The sequence below is a fragment of the Somniosus microcephalus genome, chromosome 3, assembly GCF_052327205.1.
Source record: "Somniosus microcephalus isolate GS21.2 chromosome 3, FLI_Smic_1.0, whole genome shotgun sequence".
NCBI classification, from domain to species: domain Eukaryota; kingdom Metazoa; phylum Chordata; class Chondrichthyes; order Squaliformes; family Somniosidae; genus Somniosus; species Somniosus microcephalus.
In genome coordinates this window covers 135,919,971-135,940,020 of record NC_140989.1, presented here as the reverse complement: position 1 = coordinate 135,940,020, position 20,050 = coordinate 135,919,971, and the positions used below count along the sequence as shown (strand labels likewise).

Genomic DNA, 20,050 nt, shown 5'->3' with positions numbered 1-20,050 from the left:
TCTGCCTATCTACAGAGTTTACTGGTGGTCTGGGCAATTTCTCATGACACAGGCTACCTACTGGCTGCCCATTGTGCGGTGGACACTTTTCCTAAGCACCAGGCATAAAGCACAAGAGGTATGGGGAGGGGGCAAAGGAGCACTAGGCAAGGGCATTGGTACCAGGCAGCCAGGGACATTTGACAGGGATGCCTAAGTTTTTTTAGGCAAGACTGTAATGGTAACCTCCCTTCAGCACGCACTGAACATGGTCTCCTTGTTGCTGTGTTTCAGAATCAAAGAGATTACAACAGTAACTACACTTCAAAAAGTACTTCATTGGCTGTAAAGCACTTTGGGACATCCTGAGGTCGTGAAAGGCGCGATAGAAATGCAAGTCTTTCTTTCTTATGCTATTGTAGCATGATCCTAGGTAAATCCAGCGTGCAGATTACTGCAAATCAGGTCATTATTAACACAATAGCAAAATACTGCGGATGCTGGAAATCTGAAATAATCACAGAAAATGCTGGAAACACTCAGCAGGCCAGGCAGCATCCGTGGAGAGAGAAACAGAGTCAACGTTTCAGGTCTGTGACCCTTCGTCAGAACTGGTAAAAGTTGGAGATGTAACAGATTTTAAGCAGGTGCAGAGGCAGGGAAAGGCGGGTGGGAGGGAAGGAAGGAACTTAAGGCACAATCTGTGCTAGAATTGAACTCAGGAGAGATAAAATATTGCAAATGGGGATGGCAGAATAATCAACAGCTGCCGCCTGAAAAAATGGAGGGATTATAGTCTGAAATTGTTGAACTCAATGTTGTGCCCAGAAGGCTGTACAGAGTCTAATCAAAAGATGAGGTGCTGTTCCTCGAGCTTACGTTGAGCTTCATTGGAACAGTGTAAGAGGCCGAGGACGGAGAGGTCAGAGTGGGAGTGGAGCGGAGAATTAAAGTGACAGGCGACCGGAAGCTCAGGGTCACCCTTGCGGACTGAACGGAGGTGTTCCGCAAAGCGGTCACCTAATCTGCATTTGGTCTCCCCGATGTGGAGGAGACCGCATCGTGAGCAGCGAATGCAGTATACGAAATTGCAAGAAGTACACGTAAATCACTGTTTCACCTGGAAGGGGTGTTTGGGGCCCTGGACAGTGGGAAGGGAGGAGGTAAAAGGGCAGATGTTGCATCTCCTGCATTTGCACGGGAAGATGCCGTGGGGAGGGGAGGGGCTGTTGGGGGTGATTGAGGAGTGGACCAGGGTGTTGCGGAGGGAGCGGTCCCTTCGGAATGCTGAAAGGGGAGTGGAGGGGAAGATGTGTTTGGTGGTGGGATCACGTTGGAGGTGGCGGAAATGGCGGAGGATGATCCGTTGAATGTGGAGGCTGCTGGGTGAAAGGTGAGAACAAGGGGAACCCTATCGTGGTTCTGGGAGGGAGAAGGGGTGAGAGCAGAAGTGCGGGAAATGGAATGGACACGGTTGAGGGCCATGCCAACCACGGTAGAGGGGAATCCTCGGTTGAGGAAAAAGGAAGACATATCGGAAGCACTGGTATGGAAGGTGGCATCGTCAGAACAGATGCGGCAGAGACGCAGAAACTGGAAGAATGGAATAGAGTGCTTACAGGAAGCGAGGTGGGAGGAAGTGTAGTCCCGGTAGCTGTGGGAGTCAGTGGGCTTGTAGTGGATGTATGTCGATAGCCTATCGCCAGAAATGGAGACAGAGAAGTCAAGGAAGAGAAGAGTCGGAGATGGACCATGTGAAGGTGAGGGAAGGGTGGAAATTGGAAGCAAAGTGAATGACATTTTCCAGTTCAGGGCGAGAGCAGGAAACGGCACCAATACAGTCATCAATGTACCGGAAAAAGAGGTGAGGAAGGGGACCTGAGTAGGACTGGGACAAAGAATGTTCCACATATCCCACGAAAAGTCAGGCATAGCTAGGGCCCATGCAGGTTCCCATAGCAACACCTTTAATTTGGAGGCAGTGAAGAGTCAAAGGAGAAGTTGTTCAATGTGAGAACAAGTTCAGCCAGGCGGAGGAGGGTGGTGGTGGATGGGGACTGGTTGGGCCTCTGTTCAAGGAAGAAGCGGAGCGCCCTCAGGCTGTCCTGGTGGGGGATGGAGATGTAGAGAGATTGGACGTCCAGTGAAAAGGAGACGGTTGGGGCCAGGAAACTGGAAACTGTTAAAGCGGTGGAGGGCGGAGGAAGAGTCGCGAATGTAGGTGGAAAGAGACTGGACAAGGGGAGAAAAAACAGAGTTGAGATAGGAAGAAATCAGTTCCGTGGGGCAAGAACAGGCTGAAACGATGGGTCTACCAGGGCAGCCCTATCCTATAGGCCATCTGACATCTTCAATGGACAATTATTGAACAGCTTATAAGATTGTGGTAGACAAAGTCTTTTTACAGGAACATGTGTGAAAAAAATTGAAAGAGAATATTGTACTTTAAAAACCTAGAAATTGTAGCCATAGTTTATTGGTTCAAGAAGATAACACCTTACATGGAAATACTGGACACTTAAAAATTGTGGGAAAAAGTATACAAATGTTGTAGTCTGGCACACTGACACCTTCAACTTGAGCACAAAATGTAACCATCACCTCGGATTTTATTTATTCATACTCACTCCTTCCTCAGATTCTTATCTCGAGATCTTTTCAGGATTTTGGTACCCTTCTGATAGTACTCTTCCATTTCTTGTGTTTGCTTGTTTTTCGCTGTTTCTTGCTGATCTGTGTGCTCAAAATATCACAGGTGTTCAATGCTAAAAATGCTCAAACAATTGTTCCAATATTTTGTACACATTGAGCAATAATGTAATGTGCAGATTTACCAATAATTCTATGTTGTTCGACAGCAACCAAAGAATTATTTTAAACTTAGAACTGCAATAAATATTTTAAGTTACCATTGTTACAGTAACTTTGAACTAACGAAATGCTTATACCGAGTTGTTGTGTATAGTGCTAAATTTTATTCTTGTCACTGGTAGTGAGATTAACAGCAACAATGTTTTTCGTGACCCCTGAAGCACTTGTAAGTGGCCAGTTAGAGAGCGGCGTTAGCAAAGCATTGGGGACTATTTGTTCTCTGCCTCATCACACACTGTAAAATGATGCTAGTAGTGGTGAAGGAGATACAGTTCTGAGAAACACCAAAGATCTTGAGATGTCAGTGTTGGTAAGCTTGTGGTGCCCGTTTATGTACCAAAATATAAACTACCTTGGATTCTTAGGCCTAGAAATCCGATAACGCGGGAAACAGCTGGTGCCACCGCGGGGTGATGTTAACTCCCGCCTGTAAAACGAGCACAGGCAGCACTGTTATTTTGGTGCTGCCTGCTGATTTGAATGATCGGAGCGCAGAAGCTACCGTGCAACACAATGTTTCAGGCGGTATGCTCAGCAGGAGGCTCAATGTAGCGTGGCCATAGCGTTCCTGGAGCGAGGCAGCGTTGTTTTAAAGCTAGCCTGTCATGTTAGAAAGCAGTCTTGCGCCCTTAAAGGGGAACTGCTTTCTAAAATGAAAAAAGTTAAAATCATTTAAAAATAGGCAGTCTTTAGCCCTTGGAGCTCAACTGCCTCTGAAAAAAAAACATTAAAAATAATTCCAAAATGACAGTCTTCAGCCTTAAAACTGAACTACCTTTAGCACATAAAAAAATGGTAAAAGTGCTTCAGCACTAGCGCAAATGGCTCAGCAAGCCAGGGAAAGGGCACCCAGGGTCTTGCACGCAACACTCCAGCTTTGTGCAGGGGGTCAACACTGGAAGCGAGGTCCTCCACCCACAGGGGGCCAGGAGGCCCTACAGAAAGAAAGATGTGGGAGCAGATCGCCGAGGCCATCAGTGGGCCAAAGAAGTTTCATGACCTCAGACCAGTGGTCAAGGTCAGTGAATGCATCTTCAAAAGCAGTCTCCTACTAACTGCACCACGAGCCTCACACACTACTCAATGCACGGCCCCACCCCCTCCACCACAAATCAATCACCTACCAACAATCTGTACCAAACCCGCTTGGAAGAGACGGTGCTGGCCATTCTTGGCAGGGGCGTGGCCAGCGGCAGGGCTGAGAGAATACAAGATGCCGGTATCCTCATATGTTATCCTCATTTTCACATCCCACTTCACCCTCATCCCACAATCTCTTCTGATGTAGAAGCTGCGCATGGTGTAAGTATGCACCTCTTGCTTTCCCGCCCTCCCCTCACCACAACTCCACCCTTGTGTCTTCCTCATTTCACACACCAAAGAAATGCAGCCTGCTCAGCCAGTAGTTGACCAAGAAGAGGGAGAGGAGAGTGAAGGAGAAGAAGAAACACAGTCACTCAATTTGACACTCCCAGTCACCAGCTCCTCAAGGTTGACCAACAAGGCCATTTGTAGTGTCCCCCACTGAAAGTCAACAGCCTTCCACCAGCCATGCTGCAGCCACTGGGGTAGCCCTGTGTGACATCAGCAGGATAGGCAAAGGCACACACAAGACACTCACTAAGGGAATGCACAAGGGTGATTATTTAATTTCTTGATGTCATATTGGATGCATATATAGATAAAGTTGGATTGGAAATTTTGCTTTGTGGTGACTTTTATTTCAGCATTATGGCCAAGAGGACATTGTGATGGTCAGTAATAGAGGGAAGGTAAGGTGTGGAACTAACGTTGAAAGGGGAATTGGGGTTGTGGTCACTGGCATCGCAGGCGGATGATTCGATCCCAGATATCCCGGCCAAAAAAAAGGGCTGTCTGGGATGCATCCTTCCTTTCGCTTCCTCCTCTTCTGCTTCTTCCTCTTCCGCTTCCTCCTCTTCCGCTTCCTCCTCTTCCGCTTCCTCCTCTTATGCGCCTTCCTCTTCCCTCTGCGAGCTGCTTGTCCCCTTTGCTGCCTCTGCTTCATCTCCATGTGCCCCCCAGGACTGTGAGCAAGTGGTCTTCTCAGAGACAAAATATTGCGGATGCTGGAAATCTGAAATAAAAGCAGAAAATGCTGGGAATACTCAGCAGGTCAGGCAGCAACTCGACCTGAAATGTTAACTCTGTTTCTCTTTCCACAGATGCTACCTGACCTAAGTATTTCCAGCATTTTCAGTCTTTTCAGAGGCCTTCCTTTGCCATCTGAAACCTTGTAAGCATCCAGCAGATCTCCCTGCACACTTCAACAACTTTTTAAATGTATTGCACCAAGACACTACTTCAATAAAATGTAAAAAATCCAGTACAAAAGCTGAAAACCAAACTTACCTGAAAGATGTGTGTGTCCCTTTAAGAGTTGACAACGTCTCTCTGGGGCTGGTTCACGCACGTTTTTCTGTGCGTATTTAGGACATGGCGTAATGCTTGCGAGAGCGTCCAAAATAGCAGTCGTGGCGCCAAATCAGACGTTGCACGCCGATTGACATCACGATCTGTTTATTTAAATTTGAGAGGCTGTCAATAGCACAAAATGGCAGTTGCCGTGTCCCGCGCAGGAAACGAGGCGGCCGCCATTTTTTCAACAAAACTGGCCTTAACGGCCGGCGCTACACTGGGGAATTTCTAGGCCTTAGACTCTTCGGCCTAGGAATTCCAGTACATTGGAAGTCTGCCGGTAACAGCGCTGGCTAAGGCTAATGGCCGCCCGCCAAGAGAGCGCAGGAAGCACTGGTACTTTGGTGCTACATGCTAATTTACATCAGCAGTGCGGAGAATTTGTGGTGTAACGCGCTCTTTCCAGCTCTAAGCTGAGCAGGAGGCCGAAGGTCGTGTCTGTCTCCCGTTTGCAGTGAAGAAGAATGGGGAAGAAACGAGCAAACCTGTAGGCCATGTACAGAACAGTGGCCGTACTTGCTACAAAAATATTACCTGCCACCCGATTATTAACTACAGGAAACTTTCGATTTACCGGCACCTAAATAACCGGAAATCTCGGTTAACCGGTGTGGTAAACCACTGTTATTGTTGTTCACCGTTGTTGTTGTTGTTGCACACTGTTGTATCCAGGCATGCCTCAGCTCCACCCACAGGCCCAGGTATAAAGGTGACTGCTCTGCAGCCCCCTGCCTTCTTGGAAACCAGTCAACCACAAGAGGCATGCTCTGTTCTTTGTTAATAAAAGCCTTTTAGTTACTCTCCTAACTCTCCGTCTTTTATGAGTAATTGATAGCGCATCAATTTTATTAACAAAAACAAAATGTCGGCACCAAACGCTGAGCAGCAGGAAACGACGGCACCAAACGCTGAGCAGCAGGCGCTGCTGCATGCCCTCAGACCAACATGCCTGGACCTAGACCCTCAAGAGGCGGGTTCGTCTACCAAGTTCGCACAATGGCTGCGTTGCTTCGAAGCTTACCTGGAAGCCTCAGCCGTGACACTAGATGGAAACTGATGTGCCTCAATAAATCCGAGACTCAATGTTAGCGGAACAAAACAAGGCTTTTATTAACTTAGAAGGTAACACACAGTGGAGAGGTATCTTCCATCCAGAGGTCTGCTGTACTGGATGCGAGGCAGGCTGAGCCAGCTTACATAGGGGCCAGGTATGGGCGGAGCCCTACACACAATACATTACAATACAATACAATGGTGAGGAAACGGAACTGAGGTAAGGGAAATGAAACTGAAACTAAACCACTGTCACAGGCAGAGAATACTGTGAGTGATGAATGGCATATTTCATCACAGAAACAAACTAAAAATCCTGGCCTCCAAAGTGGGCCACCAAGTCTACACGCTCATCCAGGACGCAACTACCTACACGGCGGCTATCGATTTGCTAAAAGGACAATACACACGCCCGGTAAATACGGTTTATGCCAGACACCTCCTGAGATCCCGCAAACAGCAGTCCGGGGAATCGTTGGAGGCATTCCTACGGGCACTACAGATACTCGGCCGAGCCTGTGATTGTAAAGAGGTATCGGCCGCGACACACGCGGAGGGACTTATCCGAGATGCTTTCGTTGCGGGCCTCAAATCTGACTACTCCCAGCAGAGACTGCTGGAGAAGGGCGAAATCGACCTGAAGAAGGCAGTGTCCCTCGCGCTCTCGCTAGACGCGGCCCACCGGAATATGGACGCATTCTCCCCTAACCGCTCCGCACCGTGGACGCCGCAACCTTGGGTCATGGGACCCCCGGCACCAACTGCTGCAGCGATGTCTAAGGGCCCGAAATGTTACTTTTGTGGCCAGGCAAAACACCCCAGAGCACGCTGCCCGGCGAAAAACGCTACCTGCTCTGGCTGCGGGAAGAAAGGACACTACGTCAGCGCCTGCAAAGGTAAAACCGCTAACGCCAGCAGCGCCGCGTGTGAACCGTGGGGCAGCCATCTTGTCCGCCATCTTGGACACCTCCAGCCGCGTGGGGATCGGGATCATGGGCGCAGCCATTTTGTCCGCCATCTTGGACGCCTCCAACTCCAATCGCAGGTGACCCGGACTCAACCACCGCCTCGTCTGACGACCATAGCAACTCGCTCGACCATACGCTGGCCTCCGTGACGCTGGACCAATCTCTCCCTCACCAACTGTCCAGGTCCATGATGGACATTACGGTAAACGGCCGCGCCACTACCTGCCTTTTCGACAGCGGGAGCACGGAGAGCTTTATCCACCCCGACACGGTGCGCGGTTACTCTCTCCCGGTCCTGCCAACGCGCCATCGGATCTCCATGGCTTCCAAATCCCATTCAGCAGACGTCGGTGGCTACTGTGTAGTGACCCTTTCAGTAAGGGGCACAGAATACAAAAAGTTTAAACTTCTTGTCCTGCCCCATCTCTGCGCTGCCGTTCTACTGGGGTTGGATTTTCAGTGCCACCTTAAAAGTGTCACATTAGCGTACGGCGGACCCCTTCCCCCACTCACAGTCTGCAGCCAGCAGCTTTTAAATCGCCCGCCGCGCACCATTTGCAGCCTCTCCACGCTTAAAGTCTCCCCCCCCCCTTGTTCGCTAACCTCACCCGCGACTGTAAGCCCATCGCTACCAAAAGCAGGCGGTACAGTGCCGGGGATAGGAGCTTCATTAAATCCGAAGTAGCAAGACTCCTGAAGGAAGGGATTATTGAGGGTAGCACTAGCCCATGGCGAGCACAAGTGGTGGTAGTGAAGACTGGCGAAAAACAGCGCCTAGTTATTGACTACAGCCAGACGATCAATCGCTACACCCAGTTAGATGCATACCCACTCCCCCGCATATCTGACATGGTCAATCAGATAGCACAATACCGGGTGTTCTCGACGATTGATCTGAAGTCAGCATACCACCAGCTCCCCATCAGGGCTGAGGACCGCCAGTACACAGCTTTTGAAGCTGACGGTCGTCTCTACCACTTCCTCCGAGTCCCCTTCGGCGTCACCAACGGGGTTTCGGTCTTCCAAAGGGAGATGGACCGAATGGTTGACCAGAACGCGCTGCAGGCCACCTTCCCCTATCTAGACAACGTCACCATCTGCGGCCACGACCAGCAGGACCATGATGTTAACCTAGAGAAATTCCTCCGTACGGCCCAGCGGCTGAATCTAACATACATCAAGGACAAATGTATGTTTCGCACCACGCGCCTCGCCATTCTTGGCTGCGTAGTGGAGAACGGAGTCCTCGGCCCTGACCCTGACAGAATGCGCCCCCTTATGGAGCTCCCCCTCCCCCACTGCCAAAAAGCACTGAAGAGATGCCTAGGGTTTTTCTCGTACTATGCTCAGTGGGTGCCCAACTATGCGGACAAAGCCAGACCCCTCATCAAGTCCACCTCCTTCCCCCTGACAGCAGAGGCATGTGCAGCCTTCACTCTCATAAAAAAAGATATTGCGAAGGCCACAATGCACGCAGTGGATGAGTCCATCCCTTTCCAAGTGGAGAGCGACGCATCCGACTTCGCCCTAGCTGCAACCCTTAACCAGGCGGGGAGACCCGTGGCCTTTTTCTCAAGGACCCTCCAGGGCCCCGAGATTCGACACTCCTCTGTCGAAAAGGAGGCCCAGGCCATTGTGGAAGCGGTGCGACATTGGAGGCATTACCTGGCTCACTGACCAGCGTTCAGTAGCTTTTATGTTTAATAATAATCAGAGGGGCAAAATCAAGAACGACAAGATCTTGAGGTGGAGAATTGAACTCTCCACCTACAATTACGATATCTTGTACCGGCCCGGGAAACTCAATGAGCCCCCAGATGCCCTATCACGTGGTACATGCGCCAACGCGCAGGTTGATAGACTGCAGACCCTCCACAATGACCTCTGCCACCCGGGGGTCACCAGGTTCTTCCATTTCATCAAATCCCGTAACCTGCCCTACTCCATCGAGGAGGTCAGGACCATGACCAGGAACTGCCAAATCTGTGCCGAGTGCAAACCGCATTTTTATAGGCCAGACAGAGCAAGCCTGATCAAGGCCACTCGCCCCTTCAAGCGCCTGAGCGGCGATTTTAAAGGGCCCCTCCCCTCCTCTGACCGCAACGTGTACTTCCTCAACATAATTGATGAGTACTCCCGTTTCCCGTTTGCCATCCCGTGCCCAGACATGACCAGTACCACGGTCATTAAATGTCTGAATGACCTTTTCGCAGTGTTCGGCTTCCCTAGCTATATCCATAGCGACCGGGGCTCATCCTTTATGAGCGACGAACTCCGTCAGTACCTGCTCACGAGAGGTATTGCTACAAGCAGAACCACCAGCTACAACCCCCGGGGGAACGGCCAGGTGGAAAGAGAGAACGCGACGGTTTGGAAGGCAGTCCTCTTAGCCTTAAAATCTAAGGGCCTTCCGACCTCTCGCTGGCAGGAGGTCCTCCCTGCGGCGCTCCACTCCATTCGGTCACTGCTTTGTACGGCCACCAATGCCACCCCCCATGAAAAAATGTTCACTTTCCCCAGGAAGTCCACATCGGGGACCTCGCTACCGACATGGCTGACGTCTCCAGGACCCGTCCTACTGCGGAAGCACGTGAGGTCCCATAAAACGGACCCCCTGGTCGAGAGGGTGAGCCTCCTCCACGCCAACCCCCAGTATGCTTACGTGGCGTACCCGGATGGGCGGGAGGACACAGTCTCCATACGAGACCTCGCACCTTCGGGTGCCCCTGAAACACTACCATTGCCATCCACCACTACCCACAACCCAACCCCGGTAGACGGCATGCCGCAGCCCCAGGACCCGTCATTGACCACCCAACCACTCAATGAGACGCCAGATTCAACGTTGGATGCTGCACCATCACCGCCGCCACCACGACGATCAGGACGGCATACAAGGCCACCTGATAGACTTACTTACACGAACCTTTAGTACACTTCACCCCGCCGGACTCAATTTTAAACAAGGGGTGAATGTGGTAAACCACTGTTATTGTTGTTCACCGTTGTTGTTGTTGTTGCACACTGTTGTATCCAGGCATGCCTCAGCATGCCTCTGCTGGCTCCGCCCCTGGCTCCACCCACAGGCCCAGGTATAAAGGTGACTGCTCTGCAGCCCCCTGCCTTCTTGGAAACCAGTCAACCACAAGAGGCATGCTCTGTTCTTTGTTAATAAAAGCCTTTTTAGTTACTCTCCTAACTCTCTGTCTTTTATGAGTAATTGATAGCGCATCAACCGGCAAAATTCAGGAGTAGGTTCAGGTAAGTTTTACTTCATATTCTACTTGCCTTCCTCGATCTGTTGCTGTGCAAGGGTGTGGCTGCAGCTGTTGCTAAGCTACAGAGACGCTTGGAACTTGTGGCCATTGTTCTGAACCTGTTGCTAAGCAACAGGGTTTGTTGCTTTATACGGAGCTCTTAGCTCTCCGTATCTTTTACTATAGCTTTCGGTTATCCGGAATTTTTGATGAACTGGCACCACGTTGGTCCCGTCGGTGCCGGATAAAAAAAAGTTTCCTGTATGTTTGTTGATTTTTTAATAGTTCATGAAATGAATGCATCTGCATTCTCTGTAACCCAATGGTTACTCTTGAAAGTGTTTAAATGTGTAGTAATCGTGCCAGCTTTTAGTGCGTCTTGCATACTCGACATAAAATAATTATTTGATAAATAATTGGTTATGGAATTTTGAATATGTTAATTATAATTCCTTAAAATCTTAAGCAGTTGAGTCCAGATTGCTCAGGATTGACGTTCTGGTGACTCTATCATAAAGATAAAAGAGATCTTATCAGAGATGATCTTCAAGCGTTGCAATGTGATGCTCCTTAGGAATTCATTATTTTTATTTGCTGGGAATCCGACGAGAGATTTGCAGTTTTGTACAGGTGTTCAGTTCTGAACCAAAAGCTTGTTCCACAAGTTTTCACCCATTGATTTACTGACCCACAAACACTGTAAACCCACTGCCCCCACTGACGGGCAAAAAATGAAAGTATAAAAGAAGAACCTTGGCAAAGGAGGCGTTTGAAGTTCCAGCATCCATCTGAGCTGTTTTCCACTTGTCAGCCTCCATCTTCTTCTAAAATCTGCCAAGCCTTGCCAGGCTCCCCCACCACCCCGCCCTGCTAAACACTGCTCTGTGGAGAGTCCTGTCTGTCTCATATTTGTCAGTTGAAGCGTCCTCATGGTTGTTAATGCTGCTGAAGCGCTTTTAGCACGCCAATTGACGTCACGCCCTGACTAATTACAATACTTTCGGCGAGCGCAGGCAATGGCAGCGCTGCTGACCTACCGAAAATGGCAGCTGCCGCGGGACCCGCTGACAGCGGGCGAAAGTGCAGCGGCCACCAATTTCCCCCCCGAATCAGGCGGTAACGACCAGCACTAAACCCCCGATTTTCTAGGCCTTCCAGTCTTGTTTTATTGTTGTACAGTTTTCCTACCTTGCGAAATCTGTTTTGAACCATTATTTGCCTCTTGTAATTTTTTTTCATTATCCTCATTTTTGTTTGCACTGGGTGAAGGCTGTCCTTTCTGGGCTGTCACTGACTCACTTTGTTTTGACTCACTGGTAACATGATTTCTTTTTAATACCACTGACTCCAATGGCATACTGCCACTTTCATCTTCCATGTCCTGAAATGTAGGATTATTTGGAATCAATTCTAACATTGATAACACTGAAGTTGAACATATTTTTTGTAGGGGAGAAGACTGATTTCTTATTACCCCTAGATTTTTCCCTCACCTCATCTCCAAGAGTTGATAACACATGCAGAGATTATGGCTGGAATTTTAATCGGTAGGCGGGTTGGGAGTCGGGGAGTGGGTCTAGGAAGCAGTCGGGAAACCTGGGAGAATGGATTTCCCGCAACCCCAGCCAAATTTAACAGCATTTCAGAGGTCTCTTTCCCACCCACAGCCAGCCAGATGGAGAGTCTGGCTGGTTGCAAGCGGGTAGGCCTGCGGCATCATGCCGCAGAGAGGGGGGAGGGAGGGAGGGATCGGTTGGAGGATAAGAATGGAACCAGGCGAGTGCAGTCCCACCCAGCGTCTTAAAGGAGGAGAGAGAGAGAAAGAGGTGAAGACGTTTCGGGAGAGCTTAGATCCTCGGCAGCTGAAGGTACAGCCATCAATAAAATCGGTGATGCGCAAGAGGCCAGAATTGGAGGAGCGCAAATATCTCGGAGGGTTGTAGGGCTGGAGGAGGTTACAGAGATAGAGAGGGGAGAGGCCATGGAGGGATGAGAATTTTAAAATTGAGGCGTTGCTCAACTGGGAACCAGTGTAGGTCAGCGAGTACAGGCTTGGTGCGAGTTAGGATTTGGGCAGCAGGGTTTTGGATGAGCTCAAGTTTATGTAGGGTGCAGTATATTGGGAGTCTGGCCAGGAGTGTGTTGGAATAGTCAGGGCTAGAGGTAACAAAGGCATGGATGAGGCTTTCAGCAGCAGATGAGCTGGGGCAGGTGTGGAGTCGGACGATGTTACGGAGGTGGATGTAGGTGGTCTTACTGATAGCGCGGATATGTGGTCGGAGGCCCTACTCTGGGTCAAATACGACACCAGGATTGCAAACAGTCTGGTTCAGCCCCAGATATTCCATATATCATAGAATTGGTTGCTTGGTATAGCCCATCTTATTTGGAAAACCCTGCAATGGTCTAAGATTGTTGCTGTGGGCAATTGCCCCTTTTAGAGAAACATCAAACCTGTTCCTTCCACAGACAATTTTCCCTAGTTTGGCTTCACCAAATTTATTTAATCACTTGATTTAATCCCAACCCTATGTTCAATATCACTCTGTATAAAACACAGAATCCCATTTGTCTTTTGACCTCTTCTAATTATACTCCCACCTGCTGGGAGGATGTTTCCCCTTGCTGGGGAGTCTAGAACTAGGGGTCACAGTCTCAGAATAAGGGGTCGCCCATTTAAGACTGAGATGAGGAGAAATTTCTTCACTCAAAGGGTTGTGAATCCTTGGAATTCTCTACCCTAGAAGGCTGTGGATGCTCAGTCGTTGAGTATATTCAAGACAAAGATCAATAGATTTTTGGATATTAAGGGAATCAAGGGCTATGGGTATAACGCAGGAAGGTGGAGTTGAGGTAGAAGAGTACTGAATGGCAGAGCAGGCTTGAAGGCCTGAATGAGCTACTCCTGCTCCTATTGCTTATGTTCTTCTGTTTAAAGATCTGTGTATCTACATCCCTTGATCTTTCTATTCTTCTACTCTGTTAAAAATCTCATTTAAGGTCTACTTCCATTCACAGTTCTTTTTCCCAAAATCAATATAAGCAACATACCCTTTATATAAATGCTAATTTCCTCAACTAAATAAAATCAATTAATTAGTCAAGCAAGACTCGCCTTTTACAAATCCCAGATTAGCCCATGCCTTTCCAAATGTTCACTAATTTAATGCCATATTATGGACTCCAGCTTTAACTGTTTTTGCTTGGAGTCTATTTCACATACACACCACTCAAAAAAATTCTTCTGATTTCTGGTTTCACTCGAGGCTTGTTAATTATGTACAGATGTCCTCTGGTTCTGCCTTTATAGTCCAAGTTAAATTTTTCATCGCTAAAAGCCCTGGATCAAGTCCCCCTCACTCTTACTTTCTCTAATGAAAACAAATTCAGTTTTGTGAGTCTTTCCTCATAATTTAGAGGCTCAAGTTCTGGAAGCATCTTTGCTACCCTTCTCTGAACGTTCTTACACACCTGAATATCCTTTTGATGATACGGTACTCAAAATTGCACACGATACTCCAAATATAGCCTCACCAATGATCTGAACAAAAACTGGTAATCACATTTACAAAAGAAGGGATTTGCTAATTTTTGTAATAGAACAGTTAAGCGTTTGCTTAATATAGATGTCTCACCTTTTTGGTATGACTGTTTTTCTTTTTTGTAATGCTGCTGTCTGTATCTATGAATAAAAGCAAAATGGAAAAAAGTTAGCTATTGGTTTCTCTATGCAAGTTTACAATAAAAGTTGCAATAATTTAAACAATATGTTATAAGATCTTTCCAGGCAACGGACTGAAAAGCCCTTCATCAATCAATCTGGACTGGGCTTGTACCCAAGTCACAGATGTGAAAGGGCAGTATCTAACCAACAACATTGAAAAGCCAAATTATCATTCCTGTAAAGCTACTTTTTCCCAATAGCGCTACAGAAGAAATGGAGGTAAAAAATATAAAAATATTACATAACATTGGAGATCATCGTTTCAACAATATCCAAAATATAGCAGTTTAAAAAATGTTTTGCCTCAAAGTTTCTCAGCAAAGGTACCATATTATTTCAAATGATCGAATTCCTCAAACACTCACTGATTCTCATGTTTTGGATTTTTATAAGATTTGTTTGTTTCAGAGAACACACGCACATGTCTGCATGAGTGATGTGTTCATTGCAAGGCATTTTAAAGAGAGGTTTAGTTTACATATTTTGTAACATTAGAGAAAGAATTACATTATTAAGTCTTTAATTAACTTCATGAAAGCTGCGCTGTAGCACGGGTAAGAATGCTTACCATTTTGTTACATTATCCTTCCCCATCCTTCTCGACCTGTGAAGCCTTCGACATAGTTGACCAGACCATTCTCCTCAAATACCTCTCTTCTGTTGTCCTGCTTAGTTGGACTGCCCTCTCTTACTGAACCACTCATAGCCAGAACATCTCCAGCAATGTCTTCTCTTCCCAGCCACGCACTGTCACTTCCAGAATCCCTCCCTCCTCGCCCCAAGGGTCTATCCTTGCCTCCTCCTCTACATGCTACCCTTTGGTGACATCATCTGAAGACACAGGCCAGAATTATGCCTACCTCGGCGGGTCCGGTGCGTGGGGGATCCCGGCCCCGCTGCTGGCTCTATCCCATTGTTGAAAATGAACTTACCTTAATGGGGCCTATTAAGCCCACCCAGCGCGTTACCCGGCCCAATTAGATGGAGCAGGTCTGGTGATGTCATTCATGATGCGTTTTTAGCTGGGATATTTAAAGGGACCATGGCCACATCAGATTTAAAGTTTAATCTATAGTAGTTCTGTCAGTGCACTACAGCATTGGAGTGCTGCAAACACTGACAATGCCTGCACAGAGGCAGAGGGCTGCATCCAGGTTCTCCCATGACTCCCTCCATATGCTTATGGAGGGAGTCAGAGCATGCAGGGAGGTCCTCTTCTCTTCCGATGGGCAGAAGGAGACCAAAACAGCATGGTTGCAGATTGCAGAGTCGGTCACGAGCAGGGATGTGGTCAGGAGGACCTGGGTGCAGTGCCGCAAATGTTTCAATGATCTGATTAGATCAGGAAACGTTAGTATAAAGCCACACTTAACTTCATCCTAATAATAATAATCAACTTTATTGTCATTGTTAGTGCACAAGTGTAGTACAACGAAATGTAGGCTTGTGGCTCCCGAGAGTGTACATTTAGATTAAGACATTTAAACATTCAACATCTGCTGTGCCTCTCATCACATCCCCATCAATCTGCCTTCCCTACCCTACTCCTGCACATCCTTGCTCACACCAACATACCTTGCACCTCCACCCATCCCTCTTTCTCTATCTACATCATCACATCCGCATTTCACTAGCTACCCCTCACACTCACCATCATCCTAGTGCAATCATACCAACTAACAACACACAAGGGTAGGCACTTAGGTGTTTTATCCAATGTTTATGTAAAGTTTCTGTTAATGTGGTGTCAAACATAAAAATCTTTATTTTCAACACTTTCAGGTATTGGACAGATTTGTGTGCACCTTTGGGAGTGGCTTAGTGAGTTGCAGTGAATGGTGAGACATAACGGTACCCCCCGCAATGGTGATGAGTGTGAAAGGAATGGCTTGGTCATTGTAGGAATGTTTTATGGTGTTGGTGTGGGATGGTGCCAACCTGGCGCATCATGTGGCAGCCATATGGGTGTACAGTGTAAAGTTAACTAAATCTGCCCATGATGAGGCCATCCCTGGCCTCCCAGGCAGCAATGTGCTCGGTTGCTGATGCCCTCTGTCCTGTGCTGCATCAAGTGATTATGGGGAAGGTTGCTGTTGTTGTTGGTGCTGCGATTCTGAGGACCAAAATGAGATAGTATAAACGGCACCCATGTTGATGGAATAGATGGCAGATGAAGTACAGATGACAGAAGCATTCTGTCAAAGGTGAGAGAGTTCTTCCAATGAGGTGACACTGGATGGAGACTTTGCTGGAAACACTTGCAGCCTGCAGAATCTGTGCTGGAAATGGACTGAGCAACAGTTTCTGCCTGAGGAAAGTGATCATCTGTCAGGTGGGAGCTTTTACTGTACATTTGATGCTGTCAAGTAATCAGCTGGAGCAATGGCCACTGAACTCCCGCCTCAAGTTGACAGACGTGGTTCCCGAGCTGCGTGAATCCTGTGGCCATGCAGAGAAATTTTAAAAGTAAGTGAAAAAAGGCTCTTATGTGCCTGTAAACTACCCGCTGCCAGTTATGGCTCCGCAATGACAGGTGCGCCTGGGGGAAAGGCGCATGGGAGCGGGATGACAGCGGATAAAAATAAAAAACAGAAAAAATGCTTATCCGAGATCAGTTTCAATTTACACCAGCTAAACAATGAGAAGACCGATGCCATCTCAGGCTGAACAAAATCGTTCGCAACCTCGGCTTCCTAATTGATCCTGAGCTGAGCTCTGACCCCACATCATCTACTTCCATCTCTATAATATCGCCCAGTCTTTGCCCCTACCTCATCTTATCTGCTGCTGAAAACCTCATCCGTGCCTTTGTCACCTTCAGACACAACTATTTCAATGCTTTCCTGTTTGGCCGCCCATTGTCCACTCTCCACAAACTTCAACGCATACAAAACTCTGCTGCCTGAATCCGATTGTGCACTGTCCTGCTCACCTGTCACCCCTGTCCTCACTAATCTACATTGGCTCCAAGTCCCACAACACACCCAAATTAAAATTCTCATATGCTACTGTGGTTGACATGGCCCTCGGCCACGTCCGTTCCATTTCGCGCACTTCTGCTCTCACCCCTTCCCCTCCCTCCCAGAACCACGATAGGGTTCCCCTTGTCCTCACCTTTCACCCCACCAGCCCCTACATTCAGTGGATCATCCTCCGCCATTTCTGCCACCTCCAGCGTGATCCCACCACCAAACACATCTTCCCCTCCACTCCACTTTCAGCATTCCGAAGGGACTGCTCCCTCTGCTACACCCTGGTCCACTCCTCACTCACCCCCAACAGCCCCTCCCCTCCCCACGGTACCTTTCCGTGCAAGCGCAGGAGATGCAACACCTGCCCTTTTACCTCCTCAATTCCCACTGTCCAGGGTCCCAAACACTCCTTCCAGGTGAAACAGCGATTTACTTGTACTTCTTGCAATTTAGTACAATGTATTCGCTGCTCACGATGCAGTCTCCTCTACATTGGGGAGACCAAACTCAGATTGGGTGACCGCTTTGCGGAACACCTCCGTCAGTCCATAAGTGTGATCCCGAGCTTCCGGTTGCTTGTCACTTTTATTCTCCACTCCACTCCCACTCTGACCTCTTTGTCCTCGACCTCTTACACTGTTCCAATGAAGCTCAACATAAGCTCGAAGAGCAGCACCTCATCTTTCAATTAGGCACTTTACAACCTTCTGGACTCAACATTGAGTTCAACAATTTCAGACCATAACCTTTGCCCGTATTTTTTCAGATGGCAGCAGTTGATGATTCTGCCATCCCCATTTGCAACATCTGCCTTCCACCCTATCACAGACCGTCCCTTTAGTTCTTTCCTCCCCTCCCCCCTTTCCCTGTCTCTGCACCTGCTTAAAATCTGTTACATCTCTAACTTTTTCCAGTTCTGACGAAGGGTCACAGACCTGAAATGTTAACTCTGTTTCTCTCTCCACAGATGCTGCCTGACCTGCTGAGTGTTTCCGGCATTTTCTGTTTTTATTTTAAAATTCTCATCCTTGAATGTAAAACCCTTCGTGGACTTAACCTCCTTATCTCTGTAACCTCCTCCAGCCCAACAAGCTCACTCCCACTCCTTGTTCCTCTGCCCTCTTGTGTATCCTCCTCTCCCTTTATGACACGACAGGCAACCATGCCTTCAGCTGTCTCGGCCCCACACACTGGAATTTCCTCCCTAAGCCTCTCTACCTCCCTCTCCTCATTTAAGGCACTATTTAAAACCCACCGCTTAAGCTTTTTGTCACACCTCCCAATATCTTCTGCTTTAGCTTGTTGTCCCTTTTTTCGATTATACCTCTTGGGACATTAATCTACATTAAAAAGTGCTATATAAATTCTCAAGTTGTTGGTATTGTTGTAATACGAAAAGTTAACATTAAAGCCAGCCAAGTGGAATCCAGACTGTTGCCAGAGTAAATGATAATTAAGAAACAATGGGAATCATTGAATACCATCCTAGCATGTCACACAATGGTGGTAGAATTGATCTTCCTCTGTTTATTTATGCAAGTTATGTTGCTTTAAGACAATAGAACCGACCCCAAGGGTCAGTTCGCTACAATGGTCATATTAATAAGGAGCATCTTTATCTGTCAATAAAGATGGTTTACTTTGTTTTCAGTAAATGTTGGTGGTATATCCATAGTGAGATCATTAAAAAAGGCATATTTCACGCACACAGAGATAGCAGAATGGGTGTACAAAACTGGGCAGCCTGTAGCTTGAAAGATAGGACTAGTTAGCTTGGGTTTAGCTAGCTTGAAAAATGACTTCTGTCAAAATTGTCTTCAGAGCTGTATTTTTTATTGTTGTACATTGAATGAAGAGCAGTAAAAAAAATTCATGGAGTTCACTGTGAAAACTGTATTATGTTTAGTCATAAAATTTATATAATTCATATTATTCCAAATCCCAAGGATGGGGTCATTTGCTACTGGCAAGCTACTGGTGCATCAGCAACACCCAACCCCAGCCCAAGCTGATTCGCCCTTCACCCAATTTTGGAGCCTATGTTTTTATGTGTATATAATAAATGCATACATAAATATGTAAACAGTATCTTTTATTTTTAAAAAGAGTTTTTCTTCCTCCCCACAAGAAATGATCAGTGATCATATACACCATATAGCTTGGCAATCAACGACACAGATCAGGAAGATTACAGCTTTGATCATTGGTCAGACTGGGAGAGGGCAGAGAAGGGAAGGAAAATTGCAGCTCCGAAACCGTCACAAAACAGAGAGCAAATGGGAGGAACGTCTCACTCAGCATATCATGTAAACTGCTTATTGCAGGAGAGATCAGTGAACTCAATAAAAAGGAAAAGGAAAGGGCTTGTATTTATATAGCACCTTTCACAACAACAACTTGCATTTATATAGTATCTGTAATGTAGTAAAATGTCCCAAGGCACTTCACAGGAGTGTTATCAAACAGAATTTGACACCGAGGGAATTCCAGAGCTAAGAGCCTTGGCAGCTGAAGGCACGGTTGTCAATGGTGGAGCAATTAAAATCGGGAATGCTCAAGAGGCCAGAATTGGAGGAGCGCAGAGATCTCGTAGGGTTGAAGGCAATGTTCCCCCTAATTTTCTTTTGGGTGTACGGTCCTTTTAACGGACTGCGCAGCCCAGTCAAAATTGCTCGCATGCGCAAAATGTCCCATTGAAAAGCAGACGATTGGCCAGCATGGGACCTCCAAATGGCCACGCAGCTTAATGGGAACATTGGTTGTAGGACTGGAGGAGATTATAGAGATAAG

At 47.5% G+C, this 20,050-nt stretch overlaps 1 protein-coding gene across 5 annotated transcripts in view; it reads right to left on the bottom strand.

Annotated features, from left to right (window-relative positions):
* Positions 1-20,050, bottom strand: part of LOC147121422 (protein sel-1 homolog 1-like) — a 112,665-nt gene that overhangs the window by 72,640 nt on the left and 19,975 nt on the right. For 4 of the 5 annotated variants that reach the window (XM_085981650.1, XM_085981652.1, XM_085981651.1 and 1 more), the window contains exons 2-4: positions 14,200-14,246; positions 11,753-11,945; positions 2,607-2,712 (exon numbers count right to left, since the gene is read on the bottom strand). In XM_085981650.1, the coding sequence (XP_085837776.1) occupies positions 2,607-2,712; positions 11,753-11,945; positions 14,200-14,246 (346 nt within the window). The remainder of the gene's footprint in view (positions 1-2,606; positions 2,713-11,752; positions 11,946-14,199; positions 14,247-20,050) is intronic. The other variant, XM_085981654.1, reaches the window with a different exon arrangement.